This window comes from Polyergus mexicanus, unplaced genomic scaffold, assembly GCF_030449975.1.
Source record: "Polyergus mexicanus isolate NDT 795.1 unplaced genomic scaffold, iyPolMexi1.0 SCAF_3, whole genome shotgun sequence".
Lineage (NCBI taxonomy): Eukaryota > Metazoa > Arthropoda > Insecta > Hymenoptera > Formicidae > Polyergus > Polyergus mexicanus.
The window spans coordinates 4490088-4508719 of NW_027223323.1; the positions used below are offsets into that span (position 1 = coordinate 4490088).

General features: G+C 40.8%; 1 protein-coding gene across 5 annotated transcripts in view; it reads left to right on the forward strand.

The window, feature by feature from the left end:
- Bru3 (bruno 3) overlaps nucleotides 1-18632 on the forward strand; it is a 384657-nt gene that overhangs the window by 4078 nt on the left and 361947 nt on the right. For all 5 annotated transcript variants that reach the window (XM_070316023.1, XM_070316022.1, XM_070316018.1 and 2 more), the window contains exon 2: nucleotides 1941-2134. In XM_070316023.1, coding sequence (XP_070172124.1) covers nucleotides 1941-2134 — 194 coding nt within the window. The remainder of the gene's footprint in view (nucleotides 1-1940; nucleotides 2135-18632) is intronic.

Genomic DNA, 18632 nt, shown 5'->3' on the forward strand with positions numbered 1-18632 from the left:
GTCTCCGTTTCCCTTTCCCCGCCCCGCGGTAATATTTCCGTCCATTCGCACCCACACATACGTCTCGCTATGTGTGCGCGCGCGAATCCATTGTTTGCGTTCCTCTATTGCCAGTGAGCTCTCTATTTATTTTCATACGAATTTTGGGAAAGGAGAATAATGATTTTAATAATACCGACACGAATAGGTACTACGGCAAAAAAAAATTCTCCCCAATTATATGAAATCTAATTTCGTCAAAAGAGTTGATTTAACACACTAAAAGGCTAGATATACGTATATAATATATGCTATTCGCGTTAAATGTGTATGTGTATTAGAGACATATTTTTATTTCTATTTTGTTTTCCTCTGAATGAATACGTTTTATCGTTCGGAGGATCATTATCACTCAGCTCATGCTGAAGCACGTTGCAACAATATTTAACTTTCATATTGCGACCAACAAAGATTTTCATGATCTTTTGCTTAAATAGTCGGAGATAATCATGATACTTCGCTATCAGCATACTCGAATCTACCTCGCCATTGGGTGCCGGAGTCTATCTTGGAATTAAATAAACCTCACGTATCCTTCTTACCGTGATGAGACATGTGTTACGGTTCTCACGTGAGTGAGTCTTTTACGTCTGACAATTTATTCGACATCGTTTCTCGCGTTTTTCGTTCGATTGAATATCACGAATAATTCCTTAATTTACATCAGAAAACGCGATAGCTCCTCGATGTGCTCGTATACAGGTTATTGCATAAAAATTGTCAACATCCCTTTATGACAAGCGATCACTTTTTCTAGCGAATGAACTGAAAAAAAAACCTCCGTAGTTGTTTTCTAACGAGAGTCGAGGAAGGATCGAAGATCGGTGTTTTTATCAGTTGCGTGTGAGCGCTACGTATGAAAACTTCCATCCACTCACGCCCTGTTTCCTGCTACGAAGATGATGGCTAGATGGACGAAAGGGCGCGCGATGGAGGGCGCGGAGCGAGGTGGAAGCCAGAGAGGAAGTTGTTGGACCATGTCGACTGCTTCCCAAGCCAGTCGAAGTGGACCTATCGACTCGAAACGAGTGTGCTCGACGTTAAAATCCCGGTCGCTGCTCCCGTTTCTAAGCCTCCCTTCTACTCACCGTCACATCATTCTTTCTCTCTTTCTCTTGTTCCGTCAACTTTCTGCTTTTCCTTCGTATGTACAGACGGGCGCGCGCGCTCGTGCTTGTCTATTCGCTCGTGTTAGTGTAAACGATGCAATGGGGGTGGACACGGTCCAGCAAATCCGAAATCCCCTTTTCCTCGATATAAAGCTTCGTTCCCTTTTTTCGGTTTCGACCCTCCACACGGCGAGACTTCGCGCCGCTGCTACTCTGTATGAGCAAAGTATTGGAGCCACTGATAAAACCGAGTCGTAACAAACGGAATCGACACTGTCAGGTCAGACTCTCACACGTAAAAGCACGCATCGAGTGAAGAATTTAATTTCAATCTGGACGCTAACTTTAACATTTGACGTATATCCCGATAATTTTAAACGTCAAGATTGAATTTTTTATTTATTATCGATTTCGGTAAACGGATATACTGATTTCAATAGAGCTTATGAATATAATTTGATACAGATTTTCTTAAACACCATTGATACCTTCCTATTTCATTTAAATCCGATAGTCCTCTCTCTCTCTCTCTCTCTCTCTCTCTTTATACAAAATACTAAATATATTTGTTACAAGATAAAATATTTTTTTTTGGTAATTTTTCGGAAATTATCGCAAATATTTGCAGGGGTATAAAATGTCATGACTGTATCATATAAATTATTATCTACAGATATATCATAAGATACATCGCTAACGAATGAGTTATATTTAGACAGCGCTGACAAAGAGGAGATAGTCGATAGGGACGGCATTTCTTCGCAGGGGAGTGACAATATTATTCTGTTTCAGGGTGTGACGGGCGACCGGCTGGCCGGGGGCGCCGCACACCTCCTCCATCTCTTCTTCTTCTTGCCACGACCACAACACACAATGTAACAACTACTACTACTACTACTACCACTACTACTACTACTACTACTACTACTACTACTACCACTTCTAGTGTCGTCCGCGCGAACCACGTTCTCAATGTACTCGATGTGGTACGTCATCATATCCCTACTCGGTGTCTCTCAAGATGTGTCATTAAGTTTTAACGTATCTCACTCTTTTTACGTTCTCGTGTCTCACAATTAGTACAATATTTATCTTCTTGATGTTTTAATGGGAGACCCCTGCGAGAGGCCAAGATCTGCCGCAAAACGAACGTGGACCCGAAAGTGCTCTGTTTATTGGCAATTGCGTTGAATTTGGTAGAATGTGTTCGAAATACACATTTGCGTTATTCAGCAAATTATACAATTCAAAATTATTCCTTATAGCATCGTCTTGACGATGCGCCGTGGCAGAAGCATTCTTCGTGCGCACGTACGTATTTCATACGTCATTCAACATTGTGCATTTTGTGCATATATTCTACACAAACACACACACACACACACACACATATATATGTATGTATGTATGTATGTATATATATGTATATATATATATGTATTGGTGGATCTTCAATGTTCGCTGAATTCCGTTACAATGTGACTTGTGGTTAAGTTTTGTTGGTTTATCGATGTTCGATGTTGACTGCTATTGTTGGTTGTTAGGTGTTTAGTGGTCATTCTGTGTTGGTGCTCACCCCCTACCGACTATTCCTTACTCTCTGTGCCGATGACGAGCACCGTACCCATTTCCACAACACGAATTCCTAAACTTGATGTTAGAAGTTACAATAACAAGCTTGCCTGCTGCCATCTTCTCTACAGACGCGAGTGGCCTTCGAATTTATTGATAGATAGGGAATGGTAAGATTTTCAATAAATATATATTTTCTCAATAAAAGCATGCTATTAGTAATTATAAGATGGAAAACTATTATAAATTTGCATGCATACTATATAATGCGATCAAATTTTCAATTTGTATTTATGTCGTTTACGAGATGATGCGCTGAAAGAGTTCGCAAGAAAGTTTTAAATAAAATATCTTCCAAAATTGGCAGATAAAAGTGAATAAATGTTTTAGTTTATCGGGAAATTTGAACAAGTAAGATCTACATTTGGAGGAGAGAATTCCTTCTAAAAATTTATTTCTCATCCTGCAATTTACAGCTTAGGAATAATCGGCATTTGATTAAAGAATAGTACTATTATATCTTTCTTCTCGCGCATACATATTTCACATTTTTTTCGTCTCATCGAATATGTTTCTAAATATTGAAGGCCTTAAGCACCGGCTCGACGTTTTATTTTATTCTTTATACGCCAATGCATTTCGATGACAAGTTAGCCTATCTTTTTTAGCTTAGCCATCTGTTAAATAGCAATTTTAGATAGGAGTGCATCACGGAATAAATAAATCATCAGCGAACACGCTGATGTAATGAGCAGATATATGTAAATGAGTCGATAATTATATTTGCGTGTAAATATTGCGCTCTAAATATGTTTTACATCTGCAACGGGATAATTAAGCTGAGAGCTTGCTGTACGTTTGGCTCATTCTTTTAATGAGCTTGGAAAACGGTAGCAAACACTGGGCCGATGGCGGGTTAATCTGTGGTTGAAACGCTTGAATTCTTAACGAGGACGTACCGGAGAACGGCAGCAAAGAGGGATATACTTTTAAAACAATTACACGAGTAGATAGCATGAAATTGGATGCTTTAACACGTGAATGCTAGATATTGACGTTTCTACGTGATGCGTGATATGATCTTTATAATAATACAAGAGATAATATATATTCTATAATAACAACTATAATTAAAGATAACAAGATATAAAATCCAAATATTTTATGAAAGAACTAAAGATCTCTCTCTCTCTCTCTCTCTCTCTCTCTCACAAAAGAAGACAGGATAAAATGCGATATGTGACGAAAATATTTATTGCGCTTTCTCCCCATTTTCTTCGAATTATGTGATCGATCGTAGCAAATTACGTTCCAAACATCCAATTTCCCTCGGAACTGGTCGCTGGCACTTTATTCTATTTGATAGCGATGGTGAGAGCCGTGGTGAGTAAATGGCTTCTGACAACGACGTATGTGAGAAAGGAAAGGACGCAGCTAGTTGGGAAGCATTTATTTGCCGGCGGGAGTTCTTCGTAGTTTTACAATGTGGTCGCGCGACGTTTCGCAAAGGCAGCTCGATTCCAGACGCGGCCCGATAATATTAAAAAGTAATTGGATTGCGAGGCGAATGATAGTTGTTGCCGATTTGGTCGCGCAACTGTATGACCGAAAGAGAGATGATAAAATCAGTATTTGGGAAAAAGAAAGAGAGAGAGAGAAGTGAAGGGGAAGGGAAACAGGAAGAAGGGAGCACGGATACACGAGCGTACGTAGACTGGGAATAATGGACAGTCGTTAAATTTAATTGGCACATAATTATCGGGAATCCAGGTACCAAGCAGATCACCGCACGCCACCAATCGTCGCAATCCCATTGCTCGGGCTTTAATATCGAGGAAATTCGCAAAGAGGGGGGTGGGGGGGGGAGACACATACACACATCCCATTTCCTCGTGGTAGAACAGACTCGGCATTTGCGGTTTGTGCTGGCCTAACGAGTCTGGGAATCGACCTGCCCTTCATCCAAAATTGCGCTCTCCAATGACCGCGTCGTTTCCTTCTCTTTTATCTCTCTGGTCGCATCGAAACGCTTGCCGCTGTTTTTATTTCTCTCGAAGGGTCTCCAACGCATCCGCGCGATCTCCCTCAACTTTGAACATTTCCATGACTGGATTGAATCCTCGCGGAATGCAATTTGTCTTAAACGCCTTTCGAGCTACCACTGCGAACTTGTACTGAAGAGAGGTACTTGAATAAAACAATAAAGCGTTGTGCACATGTTTGAAATGTCGGAGACAGAAGGCCGTACCGGAGGGCTGCGCACGCGAAATGAACGAAAGAACGAGTCAAGCTAAATAAAAGTCATCTTACTTTTAATAACACAAATAATCATTTCGAAGAATCAGCATCATTATACTTTGCATGCGTTGGTGGAACTCTGGGGGAGCGCTAAACGAGCTATAATTAAAAGCCGTAAATATACGAGAACACGCTCGGGCAAATTAATTTACAAATCAATTAGGGGAATCGCGTTTAGATATCGGTCGATGACACAGCCGAGAGGTGGGCATATAGTAAGCTCGCACAACATATAGAACGACCGTAGCTGCCGTACTGCGGGGTTCGTAAGAGAGGTAGGATTATATCGTTAGCTCGATATACCAATAAATAAGCCCGCCGATATCATCTTTCATTTCGATAATTATTATTCGACGCAGCGTTAATTAATTAAAGACTGAGGTCGGCAGACAGAGAGAGCCTGCCGCCATCCCCTCCTACTCCGTACGCCGGCGCCACTCCATCCCGCGCATTTGGAACGGAGGTAGGCAGGTAGACGAGCCACCCTGCACGTGGGGCATAGCCACGATCGTGCCAGGTGATAACTCCTCGAGCTCTCTGGCTAATTACCGGATGAAAGAGCTATCTGGCGACTGTCGTCAAAGCACCGGCGAGAGCACCGGTAAATGCATCCCTGCCTCGTCATTGTGATACTTTAACGCGCTCGCGCGGATTTCGCGCACAATCGGTCTCCGTCTGCCGTCGTCGTCACCGGTATATTTCGGGATATCTAATTTTCATTCAGCGTTTTCATCCCCGGCGTCACGTATGCGCCGCGAAACCGTGTATATGAATACCGCAACCAGAGCAAACGGAGTATGCATAGCGAATATTCAATGCGGGTATACGCGCGCGAAATGCTATTTTCCGCTGTCGCTCTGTGTTTAAGCGTTAATTATTGTTTTCTTTTTATTTGGCCTGTTAAAAAATGCCGGAGAGTTTCGTCGAATCTCGTTAAAATGTCAAGAATCAAAACGCCAATAAAGTTAGCTATTTAGAGTCTTGGATATTTCTGCAAATTGACAGAACCGGATCGTTTGGACGTTGAATTTTGTTGTTACGTAAATTTTCTATCCATGTATTTGAACGCAATTTAAAATGTTTATTTTTAATATTGGGAGCGAGACCCGATTTTGTTTTTGACGTAAGTTGGTACATGTATCTCTGCGGCGTGTCGGAGCAATTTTTCAAGAGTAACGAAATACGTAGAGCGGAACCAATGAAATGAAACGTTTGAATGATTCTGAGAAATTGGTTCCTTCAACGTAAATTTTCCGAGACGTTCGGGTGAAGGATGCGTGAAGATCGGCAAGAGGCAAATGCCGGGATCATGTAAACCGTGCTATTCGGAAAGAAGCCAAGAGAACGAGAGATATAGGGATAGGAAGAGAGAGATCTTGTAATTTATTAATTTAATACATGACTTTTTAGGTCAGAATCGTATATGGGTGAAAGGCTGCGTTGGCAGTGTTTCGGATAAGAAAAAAAATATTCCATTCTTTTTCTCTCCTTGCTTGCCGTTTTGTCACGCGTTTCTATACGTGTAAGTGTCCCGTTCGGCAGTGGAAACGACTCGTCGCAAACAAATAAATAAAGACAGGATCCACGGTTAAACGTATGACGCAGGAGTGCTGCTGAATATTTGATTATTCTGCAGAGCGTTATGTTGACCGAGTGCTTGGTCATGGGGTCGCTCAGTCGCAGAGGGAACCGCGTTTTCCCCCCTTAACCCAGTACGAAAAGTCCGACGAAGGAGAAAGAGACGGAGAATTTTATTGTTGTATTGTGTATAGGCGTCTTGCGGAAGCGAATTCCATTCTGGAGATGTGAACGGAGCCCGGTTCTTCTTTCCCTCGTAAGACCGAATATTTCATATTGGAATAAAACACACACACTCACACACCTCTATATGCATACCTCGTTATTACATCTCGCGCGCCGCGATCTCTTAAATCTCAAGAATCCTGACTCTCATCGCGTATAATTGCGCGTCGTCTCGCTTGATTTCTCGAAATAATGCCGCGCACATTCTACGAGAGTGCCTCAAAACGAACGAGACGTTGAGTGGTTGCGCGGTATTGAATCCAGCGATGCAAATAGGCTCGATAACGCGCGCGTCGTTGCAGCGCGCGCGACAGAAATTCAATAGTCGATAGATACCCACGATGGAATATCTCCGGTAAAGGCTAGGCTTCTAGGTGTGGGATATTGAATGTATACGAGAAAGAAAAGAGGTAAATGCTAGAATAAGAGAGAAAGAGAGAGAGAGAGGAACACAAAGAGGGAGAAGATATCCTACGAAGAAGAGAGATAAGAGAACGCGGCGTACAACCATGAAGAGCACGCCAAGCGTTATGCTACTATTGAATTTGGCCGCACCGTGCCACGGATCCTCGCGTATACTCGTCGGGATTTGATTTACGCATAAAATATTCACCTTGCCCGAGATTTCGTTAGAGTTTCGAAGTTTGGAACTCGGGAATGCGCCGCAACCAGCTGCTGCTGCTGCTGCCGTCGTCTTCGTTGCCGCCGCCACCACCGCCATCGCGCAAACAGCGGTACGCAGTGGCGAGAAGGGGAGAGAACGATGTCGGAAACAAGTTCGAAGAGAAAAAGACTACCAACTAAGAGCGCGTAAGAGAAAGCCTGCAGAAGACAAAGCAACGAAGCGGTAGATAGATATGATATCGGACTGTTGCGGACGAGTCATAGGAAGAGAAGGGGGAGAGAGAGAGAGAGAGAGAGAGAGAGAGAGAGAGAGAGAGAGAGAGAGAGAGAAGCTCCGGCAGAATCCCTGGGCAGGATACCTGCCAGGAAAACTTTGCAGGATCGAACGAAAAAAAGAACTGCTAGTGCCGAGAAAGAGAAGGGCCAAAGAGATTCTGCAGCCAGAACGTCGCTGCGCGCTTCTCTTGGCTTTCTGCCGCTTCCTCTTACCTTTTCCTTTCTTCTTGCCGCCGTCCTTTTCCATTTTCGTTCTATCACGCTCTTTCTGGTCTGTTGTGAAATCTAATAAATCGAAAAGCGGAGGGAACGGAAGTTTCAACGGACGATATTCGGAGGAGGCGCGCGCAAGTCGAAGATAGTGGACTATGAGTTTAGAGCGTTTCTGATAACGAGTTTCCATCTCGCCACCGCATTTCTCCCTTTTCCCACCAACGACGTACAAACAAATCGACGCGTCTGTTGAGCGTTACTGTATTGACACACACAAGTGTGTGCGCCTTCTTCTCTGTTATCCCTCTCAATCTCCTTTCCTCTGGTCCTTGCCCTGTATCTTTCCGTCTGTATTCCCGCACGCAGACATTTGCGCTCAAGCTCTTCTGTATCTTCTCAGTGTCCTCGTGTCTCCATTGTGCTGCATCTCCACTTTCACCAGCATTAAGCCCTCTGAGAAATACATTCGGCCGCCTGGCGCGCGATTTCAGCTCACTCCGCGAAGTTTCACGATGGAACGGCAAGGGGGGACGGTTTCTCGTTGATGCTCGGGCAACGATGCGGCAGGGAGGAGATGTGTATGCTGAGATACTTAGCGCAAGCCGTTACTTCGTCGGTACAGTCGATGCACCAAGTCGAACGACGATTGCAATTCTACGAAAAACCGTTTCGCGGAGCGCAAAATAATTGTGTAAAAAAAAAAAAAAGGATGCCCGGAGGGTATCCGCGGGGAAAAACATAGCACGAAGCATAGATTTGTCGAGAGCGCATTGTTTTAATGGCGAAGCGATACGTTTATGGCAACAAGCGCACAGAAATGTTTTGCTCTCGCCGTGTATCATCGTTATAAAAAAATGTTGCTCCTCGATCCGATTGTTTTACACGTTCGCTGGAGAATTGTGGAAAATGACTGTGTTTTGACGCGTTCGATGTTTATACGCGAGCACGCCGGCAAGATAATTGTCAAATATTTCGTTTCAACCGGCCCCGTTATTCTCCCATAGGAAAATTCAATTTTACGTCGTATTATTTTGCTTTATCCGAAAGCTATTGCTCGTTTTTCATATAAAATTCGTATAAAAATATTTTTTACCCGCGGGCCGCTGTTATTTTCATACCGCGCTAACCCGCGGCGTCGAACACATATATCACTTATTGTATATTATTATTTTTCATCGAAGGGAGATTTCGCTTTCGACGCATCTGCCCTTCGTAGTTCAATTCGCTCGTCCATCCGTCGCAAATTTCGTTTCCGGCATACGCGAGAGCGCCGGATTCACTAGGTACGAACATTTCAGAGGGAATACGCAATAAAGGATGTCCGAGAAAAATTTTGGAATACTCCGCTCTCGCGAGCCGTTACCTCACGTTAAGCGCCGTGTGCAGACTTCCGGGGCGGTCGTCGATGCGCCCGCGGACCTCTTCCTCGCCCCGCGAGGAAGTTTCGCCGGAAGTCTCGAGGATTTATCCGGCCCGCTACGTCTTCCGTCCGAAAACTTATCTACCGCGCGGGTGGCGAAAGCGACAGAAGCCACGCGCGTAAACGCGTACACCCGATGTAATACCGTGCAATGGCAGGAGTTGTTAACTTGCTCTATTGGTTTCGAAGGACTTACGACTAGAAGCTCTTCTCTATTCCATTTATTCCGCATACATAATATATCGTTTTGCGAACAAGCGTGGTGGCCCATCTCGTTTCCCCCTTAGATCGAGATGGCTATCGGGTAGAGGTATTCTTATTTCTTCGCTCGATTTAACGGACCGCGAATGGGAAAGCGCTCCCTCTTTTCGGCATAGCCGCGGACTTTTTCTGCTTAAACGCTTTTTCGCGATCATCAATCTCCGCCCGTAACGAAGGATCGAAGAACAGTTCTTGTAAGAAGCTATCCGACGCTTTCTTAACGAAGAATTTTCTTAATAGGAAAACATACACAATATTTCTCAAATTATAGAGACATTAAACAATTGGAAAATTTCGTTAAAGATAAATAAATAAATATATATATGTAATTGTAACTGTTAGAATTAAAAAATATATAAATAAAAATATATATAATTAAAATATATATAATTGTAACTGTCAATCTCAAAATTGCTGTTTTGTAAAAAAAAAAAAAAAACGGGTTAGTAACAGCAAATTCGATAACAAGTTTATCTTGATAAACGATAATTCGTTCGTATAAGCTTTGTTTATCAGAAACTATTAATTTTATTGAGAACAGATACAATCTTCCTTGTTGTCTTAACTTTCAACTTACTGTGAGTAAGCTGTATACCAAGAAATTTATAGGTATATAAATTCAGGCTCTTTTCGTGGAAAGTTAGCGGACACTTCTTGACCGGAAAGAATGGAACGGAATACCCGAATTTTTTTCCGAGCGTTTTGACAGGCGTAATACATGTTTGAACCGTTGTTTGTACGAAAAGAAAATTACGGAAATAAGGAAGAAAGAGAAAAAAGAATTTATTAAATTCTGGGAATACAATTCCTCTAACGTGTATTATAATCCGTAATAAATTAAAATAGTAAAAATTGTTAAAAATTGGAATCAGGATAAATGTTCAATCTTTAAACATGGACAGATTTTTGGAATAATTATTATATAAAGTAATTCATAATAAAAAAACAATAATTAGGTGAATAGAAATATACCATATATATATGTCAGTTGTATTATAAAACTAATTATTTGTGGCTTGCATACAATATTTCTCTATTATTTTAAAAAATTTTTAAATATATTTTTCTTTTATTCTCTCTCCCCTAAAAAAAAAAAAAAAAAAAAAAAAAAAAAAAAAAAAAGATGGTTTAATTTAATGAAATCCACGACGACAAAAGCCATGACTGGGCTTTGGAGTAAGCGTTTCATATAGAATATACGTTCCGATAATGCACGCGATGAAATTTAATTCCTGTCGCGGTGACGCTTCGGTTTCCCGAGGATGAAAATCACATTCAGCTTGTTCGTCGTACACTTCGTATGGCGATCGACGCCATACGGGTCGCGAAATTTAGGCGAATCGTCGCGGGTACGGCGCGTAATTACTTTATACGTTTATGGTGGCAACCCTTTCGTCGGAGCCCTTTTGTCGGTGCGCCGCGCTGTGTGATTTATCGCGGTAAACCTACCTACACCGCGCGCCACCGTTCGCTCTATCCAACGCGGCGAGAATTTCCAAAGCTCGCAAGGCTCTCGTCCTATAAGCGCTGGATCGTTTACTACGCCCGAATTTGTAACTAATTCAAGCGCTTCCGGCTCTTGACGTATATTACCCTTGCCGAGGCGTCCCGACGGACAAGTAAAGCACACTCGTCTTTGCATTCATTAATATACATGCTCCATTCTCGCTTGCTATTTACATATATAAGATTAAATACAAGAAACATTTATAGCATCCGAAAATGTTGAAAGTGCCGGATTTGTCGTATTTGGAATTTGTATCGGATTTACAGAATGAATATCTAGATAGCCTCTAGTGAAAGAGAGAGTCCAAGTACGAAAATATGACCTATTACTTCACATATTCATATATGAGAATATTATTACATTAAAGATTGAATAATAGATGATATAGAGAGATCGTTAACGTATTAATATAAAATGAGAACAAAAGAGCCCCTCAGAAATTTCCATCGGAGTAGATCATATAATAATCGATAGTCTTTATTTGCTCTCGAATATATCGCGATCTTCAAATGAGAGGATTGCGCGATCTCTGATGCTAGAATCGTGTTAATATTTGACGGGCATAATTCGGCTTTACGAGCGGTTTAAATGCGTCGCACGTGCATGCATCGAGAATCATCGGAAATACTAGTAACGCTAGTAGAATCGATAGCATGGCGATTTCGCGAGAGATGGGGGAAGGGAAAAGGGGGGAAGAGAGGATTTGCGCGCAGCATCATTTTGGTCATTGTTAGCGCCGTTTCGATCGCGTTGATCGTCGCAAAATATGAGGATTCGCAATGCGAACTGATATATCTTAATCGCGCATAATGCTAAGCTAAAATTCTAATTTCGCGCTAGTAGTTACGTGTAACGACGTCCGGTGTATTATTCGGCCTAGGTTTTTGGCAAACGAAAAGAATTATGCATGATACTTCGCGCGCAGCGTCGTCAAAAAAAAAAAATCAAAACAAAAAAAAAATCACGCGATAATATAAACAATCCTACCAGATTTATGTCAGGGTAATTTGAATATCAGGGAGAGTACAACGTAACGCGTACTTATTCATGTATTCGGCATTTTTTTTATTTTCCGAAACTTGGACTTTTTAGAGGACACCTTAACACGAAACACCTCGCGTTAATGGTGGAAAGTGAATATATTTGCATTAGAAAATATACGGTATGGTATATTTTTACAATTTTTACAGTGGTTACGAAATATGCGGTCTCAATGTACGAGAGCATATTGTACGGTCGTCTCTTTAATAATAATACATCCTTTCTGAATATTGAGCTTTTTTCATTAATTTCTCTTTTACATGCACTCGTTCAATAAATTTCATGAAAAAAAGGAACATTTATAGATTATGCATTATCTGCCATTTATCATGCTATTTCAAGAAAAGTCTGTTGAGCACATTTGAGTACTTTTTTTACGACGAACTAGCTCTACGGGTTTGCTGATTTGATTTTGAGAACAGTGCCAGAGAGATTATAGCCGGCCTCCTCTAATGGATGTCCTTTGAAGTAGGTGGAAATCGTACGAAAAGAAAGGGAAAAGGTTTCTTTTGCTATCGTAATGGACGGAGAACTTCGAGTTAGAACGACGTTGGGGGGGAGGGGGGGGGCTGCTTTAGAAACGAAAAGACACACAGACCGAAAGATTCCACTCCAGAACCTTTGGATGTCCTTTCTCTGTAAGATCCTGAAAAGTTGCGGGAATAGACCCATACTATTTCTAAATGAAAGTGGATTTTCAATTTTATCTTTCTATCGATTCTAGCCGAATCGTTCGTATACCTTCAACGAGTGAAGATCAAAAGTTTTATAAAGATCATAATTTTTGCTTTTTGGATGATTAAATCTAAACAAATATTATTATGCCCAAAACCGTATGATTTCTAGCTATCTCACGAGCTATCATCTTTAATATTATTGTTTTTTTGTTTAAGAAATATATATAAAAGTTAAAATGATATAAAACTGTAATAACGTCCTGTTTTTAATATTAATAGTAATTAATCTTATACAAAGCAAAAACAAAACTAAAAAATATATGATTATAAAAGAACCACTCTTTCTAATGTTCTAATCTTTATAATCCTCTGAGATTAATTTGAATTTCTTTCTTTTCTAAATATCTCGGAGACGCTGAATATCTTCGTTGCTAGATAATTCTGTTTCCCACGGGAAACCCTCTACAGCATTAGGCTGCCGGTCATACCTTGGCTCGAGGCGCGGAATGGTTTGCGTGGAGATGAGATCTCGGAGTAGCAGAGAGAAAGGGAGCGGCAGAATACAAGGGGTAGGATGAAGATAGAAGAGAAGTGGACGGCTACAGACCGGCCATGTAAAGCGGAATGAATCTCGCAGCCGCACGTGGCTTGGCCGCGATCCACGCTATCCCGACCATCGTTCGCGTTCTGCAAGCTTTTTATGTCGGGAATTTAAATTAGATACAACCACTCTCCATCCGCAAGCTACTGAAACTCGCGCCGCGCCTACCGAATCACCCCATGGAGATACTCCTTTATTTTACGGCACTTTATTCGACGGCGCCACGCATCTCATCTTCCTATTTAATGAGAAAATCCGGAAACACTTCCGCCGCGAGCGATACAGAAACAGTATTGGCGATTCAACGATTTCTCTTCTAAAGATACTATAAATTTTCTCCATATCTATCACTGCAAAAAAAAAAAAAAAAAAAAACTACGCTTTGTTTGTCGCACAAAAATATTATAAAAATGTGTAATATCTTATTATACATGTATACATCTCTTTTACATAACATATCCTCTTTCTGGTACTGAATATCCGCATTGCTGGTATATATCCTATTAGCATAGAAGTGACAACAACGGTCGGATCGATATCCCTGTCAATGGCATAGAATATATGCGAACCACTGGACACTTGCGTATAATACAAAGCGAGCAAAGATTTAAAGCGGATGTAATAAAGTAGTTTCACTGTTTGTACGCGACAGATTTATTATTCGTATGTACGTACACTGTTGCGAGCTCAACAGTTAGTATGTTAGATGATGGGACACGTACATATGTAGTTTCGTCGTTTAAAAGGATACTCCGGCGCATTATAACGACTTGATTTTCTCAATGTTGCGATTTTCTCGACGATAAAATTGAACACATTTTGCTGCATATCTACGTCGAAATTTAATTGACGCGATATTATTATATGTGCGTGGTCGATTTAATAAGAATATCAGAAAGCTGAGAAGCCGACGCGAGAGAGGAGCAAGTAGGCGCAATCGACCGTAGTCAGCCGCGAATTTGCACAGTAGCGGATGCCTCTCTCGGTCGGTTCGCTCGGACCGTCCGTTAGATGACCATTCAAGTTCCGCATGGTCGATACCGGTCGAATTCAACACGGTGCGAGGTATCGATGGCACCCACCCAGGGGGTATAGGTTAGACCGAGGCGTGCCAAAATGTGATTGCGGCAACATTGCATCACCGCCGCCCTGGTCCCCGAGTATCTTTGGAGGCTCGTCGTCGTTGGAGAGGACCAAGTAGGATTCTCCTCCTTTCGAAAGCGTCGTTAGGGGCTGCTGGCACAAGGCCAATCACATCGACTAGCTACTGTGTATGTTCCATCTACAGCGTAGTGTGCGCGATACCTTTCTCCGTGGCATTCGGTCTGATCCAGCCTGGTCTGGCCGGCGCGGAGAAGGAGGAGAAATAGGTATTCTCCTTTCTTGTTTGCACCTATAGCTCGATTACCCACGCGCATCCTCCTCCACTCCGACGAACATCGATATGTGACCATCGATATATCGGAATATAATCGGGATATTATCCAGAATCTGTTCAAACATCAATAATGTTCATGTGATTATCAATAATGTCATAGATATATTTTTTCTGGCTCTTTTTGGAAAAGGAAATTTCTTTTTTTTTTTTTTTAAACTGTTAAGTTTTTCAAATGAATTTGACAAGGAATAAATGATTCAGATCAAACATGACGTGATATTAATTGCATAATAAATTCAATACTCGTCAAGTTGTTCAACTATATTTAATATAGTTAAATGATGATGTGTGTCTTGTACTAGAATTATATTACTCTACATGAAGAAAATTTTATAGTACAAATTACATAAAAAATAGATTTTCTTTTACAATATTTATTGTAAAGCTAGAAGATACTAGGATATTTGTTACTATAATAAATTATAAATTATGCATTTGTTTATGCATCACAAAAAATTTGAATAATTACAATACTCCTTTGTGAAATATAATACATATATAATTACGTATATAATATTATTAAATAAAGATATTGCGTGTACATGTTTCACGATTACAAAAATTGTATTGTAATTTTTACTATAATATTTTTTTCGGGCACATATGATATTTGAACGTTCCCTCGCGGGATAAATGTGTCGCAATTTGCGACGTTTGCCACCTGTGATTCAGTTTTGCCGGAGGAAGAGAGAGATAGAGAGAGAGAGAGAGAGAGAGAGAGAGAGAGAGAGAGAGAGAGAGAGAGAGAGAGAGAGAGAGAGAGAGAGAAGGGGGAAGAGGAAGCAACGAAAGCGCCGAACTCGAACTGTGACGAGTAAAGAGCGAGGGGTGGAGTTAGTTAGCATGCTAATTCCGCCGAGGAAACACTTGAATGCATTACACAAGCTAGTAATTGCCGACATAATGAACCGTCGCTAATCAACGAAAGAAATTCGTTTCGCAATTACGGACGTTGCAATCTTGGTCAAATAGAATGCTCGAATGAAAATATATCGATTAAAATATATCGATTGACAGATCGCGGTAGTCTGGCGTACGATATAACGAGTTCCCGCTCACGTCTTCACGCCGGTGAGAAGAGAATTATATCAAAGAGCGATTTCGATCATTGACATTCAATGGACGGACGAGCGCGTGAGATCCGGCGCGCGCGGCCGGGAAAAAAGTTTAACGTATTAATTACGGAAAGTTCCACCAGCTTTTCCTGCCTCACAGACCGCATTTTCTCTTCTTTTTCTCCACTATCTCCTTCGTCTTTTTTCGCCGACGAAGCGTATTGCATTACTTAATGCCGATGCCGGCACGGGCTGCCAGCTTTTAACGAGGTGAAACGTTTGACGCCTCGTAAAAGAAGCGGAGCTACCCAGCTTTTTTTCAATTTCCTCGAGAAGCCTCGTGACATTTACGATGGTAAATTGTACAGAACGAGAGAGAAAGAGAAAGAGAGATAGGAAAGATATGCCTCAATAAGTTTAAAAGCTAGAAACTGGATGTTAAACCGCAAATGCAACGAAATATTATCATCGATTTTATTATATTATTATATTATAGCAAATATATTGCATCAATTTTCGTCAACTTTTTACTTCTTATTGTATTTATTTCATATTTGCGATTATGGAGGCACTTGGTGAAGTTATCTCTTTATCGCTTTTTTTACGCGACTATATTTATATATTTCACAAAATAGAAAACTTTGTATAACAAAGTTCGTACGCTTAAAATCCGCACATTAAAATACCATATTCTTTAATACTGTTTTTTTTTCTTTTCTTTTCTTTCATAGATGAAATCTCTATATTCTTCTGATGTATTGCGAAATTCAAGATTATATTTAATTAATCGTACCTGAAAAGCTTATATCCCGCTAAGTAGTGCGTGTCAATGATTGAGCCGCCAGTAATTATGACTTTAGTGCAATCCGCAGCAGCGTGTTGTGGGGCGAAAGTGCAGGAAATGACGGCAACGGGAGACGTGACTGGCTTACGAGGGGTGGCATTATGCCTAGACGACCCCGGATCAGCGGTACGGCGCCAATCCCTAACCAATCCCGTCCTACGAAGCACGTATATCGTTATACTCATGCTATGTACAGCCGAGTCTATCTTCTTTAGACTTATATGCGCACCCTTATATTCAAAGGCAATGAAACTTCTCTCCACCCTTCAAGGAAAGAAAATCTTTTGGCGCCTTATATAATATAATATAAAAAAAAGTGGTAATTACTTTTTGCTTGAAATACTTTGACTCTCCATGCAATTATCGAATTCCTAAACGATCGCATTTTTCTCAATTAAATTAAATGGAAATGTATATAGTTTATATATACATAAAAAAATATGGTATACATATTTTCCAAACATGCGTGCGCACATTTTTAATTAACACCTTTGAAAATAACGTAAAGTGATTCTGGCAGAGGCGCTAATACGAGTGTCCTATGTAAGATAAGTTACATATCTTTTCTGTATAACGGTGCCGCTTGTAATTTGTCGCGAACGAAACGGACATGAATGCACGGCTAACCTTCGGTACGTGTAAAGACGTCGTTTACATGCAAACAGCGTGCGCCCAGTAACTGGGCCCGTAAAGAAGCGACGCAAGATACGCCGTCCAATGGTAATTTCGATCTCGCAGATAGGAAGTTACAGCGCGCAGACTGTAATTACTCCCGCATTGCTCCTCTTACTTTGGCATCGTGTGTGTACGTATGCGGAAGCGGCTGGGTTTTTAACGTATACATCGATTTCGCTGATAGTACGCATACAGCTCACTGACCAATTCGCACTGGTCGATATAATAATATAAATGATATGGGTAAAATGAAAAAGAAATTTATAATTTTCATTTAATATAAAATATATGAGCGTAGTATCTAGTTCAAGTTTTATTTAGTTCAAATTTCGGTATTTTAGTTCAAATTTTGCCAAGCATAAATTTTAACGAAAAGAGATTGTGACGCAGAGTTTAGTTGAACGAATGTAGATAGCGATTAGACGTTAAGTTAGTAAGTTGATTAACGTGATTTGAAGTACATTCGCACGCGCACGTATAATAATCAGTTTTGCTTCTGCTTGAACTTAAGCTCTCCCGGTTGAAGTCATACTTAACGTTAAGTAATGAATATGCAGGTATAATGCCAAAGCGGATGGAAAAGGCGCGGCTGCCATTGAGTTAACGAAACACGGCATAACGGTGTAAAACATAATTATCAGCAAGACATACGGGGTTGCATTATTCATGGATCGGTTAGCCCGCTTTTAGAACGCCATCGCGTACTGACAAAATTACAGGCTTGCGACTCTATTCTGATAAAATAATACCGGGATGTAGGCCAATAATTAGATTTCCTCGAAATCACTGTTTTTGTATTTAACAGCTTCAAAACTACTTTGTTCGGCGCGCAGTTTTGCGTGTACTTCATATTTCATTATAATAGAAAATTCTAGTAGCAATATTTCACCGCGCGCCGTAAACTATGTACCAGCGATATCAATTTACTGAAATCTGATTATTGCATATCTGACACGTTCGCGCAGATTGATGCGCATAGAATAAAAAATTTAGCAATAAAGGGAAGGAAGAAAGATATAATACAGATGGAAACGTAACTACTTGAACGTTTTAATCAAGATAATTTAGATAGATCGGCACTTTGGGATGTATACCGCGTTGCAATCCTCATCACGAATGCCTTACGTCCAATATCGTCGAGCGAAATACATAATTCCGAAACGCGATCTCCCAATTATA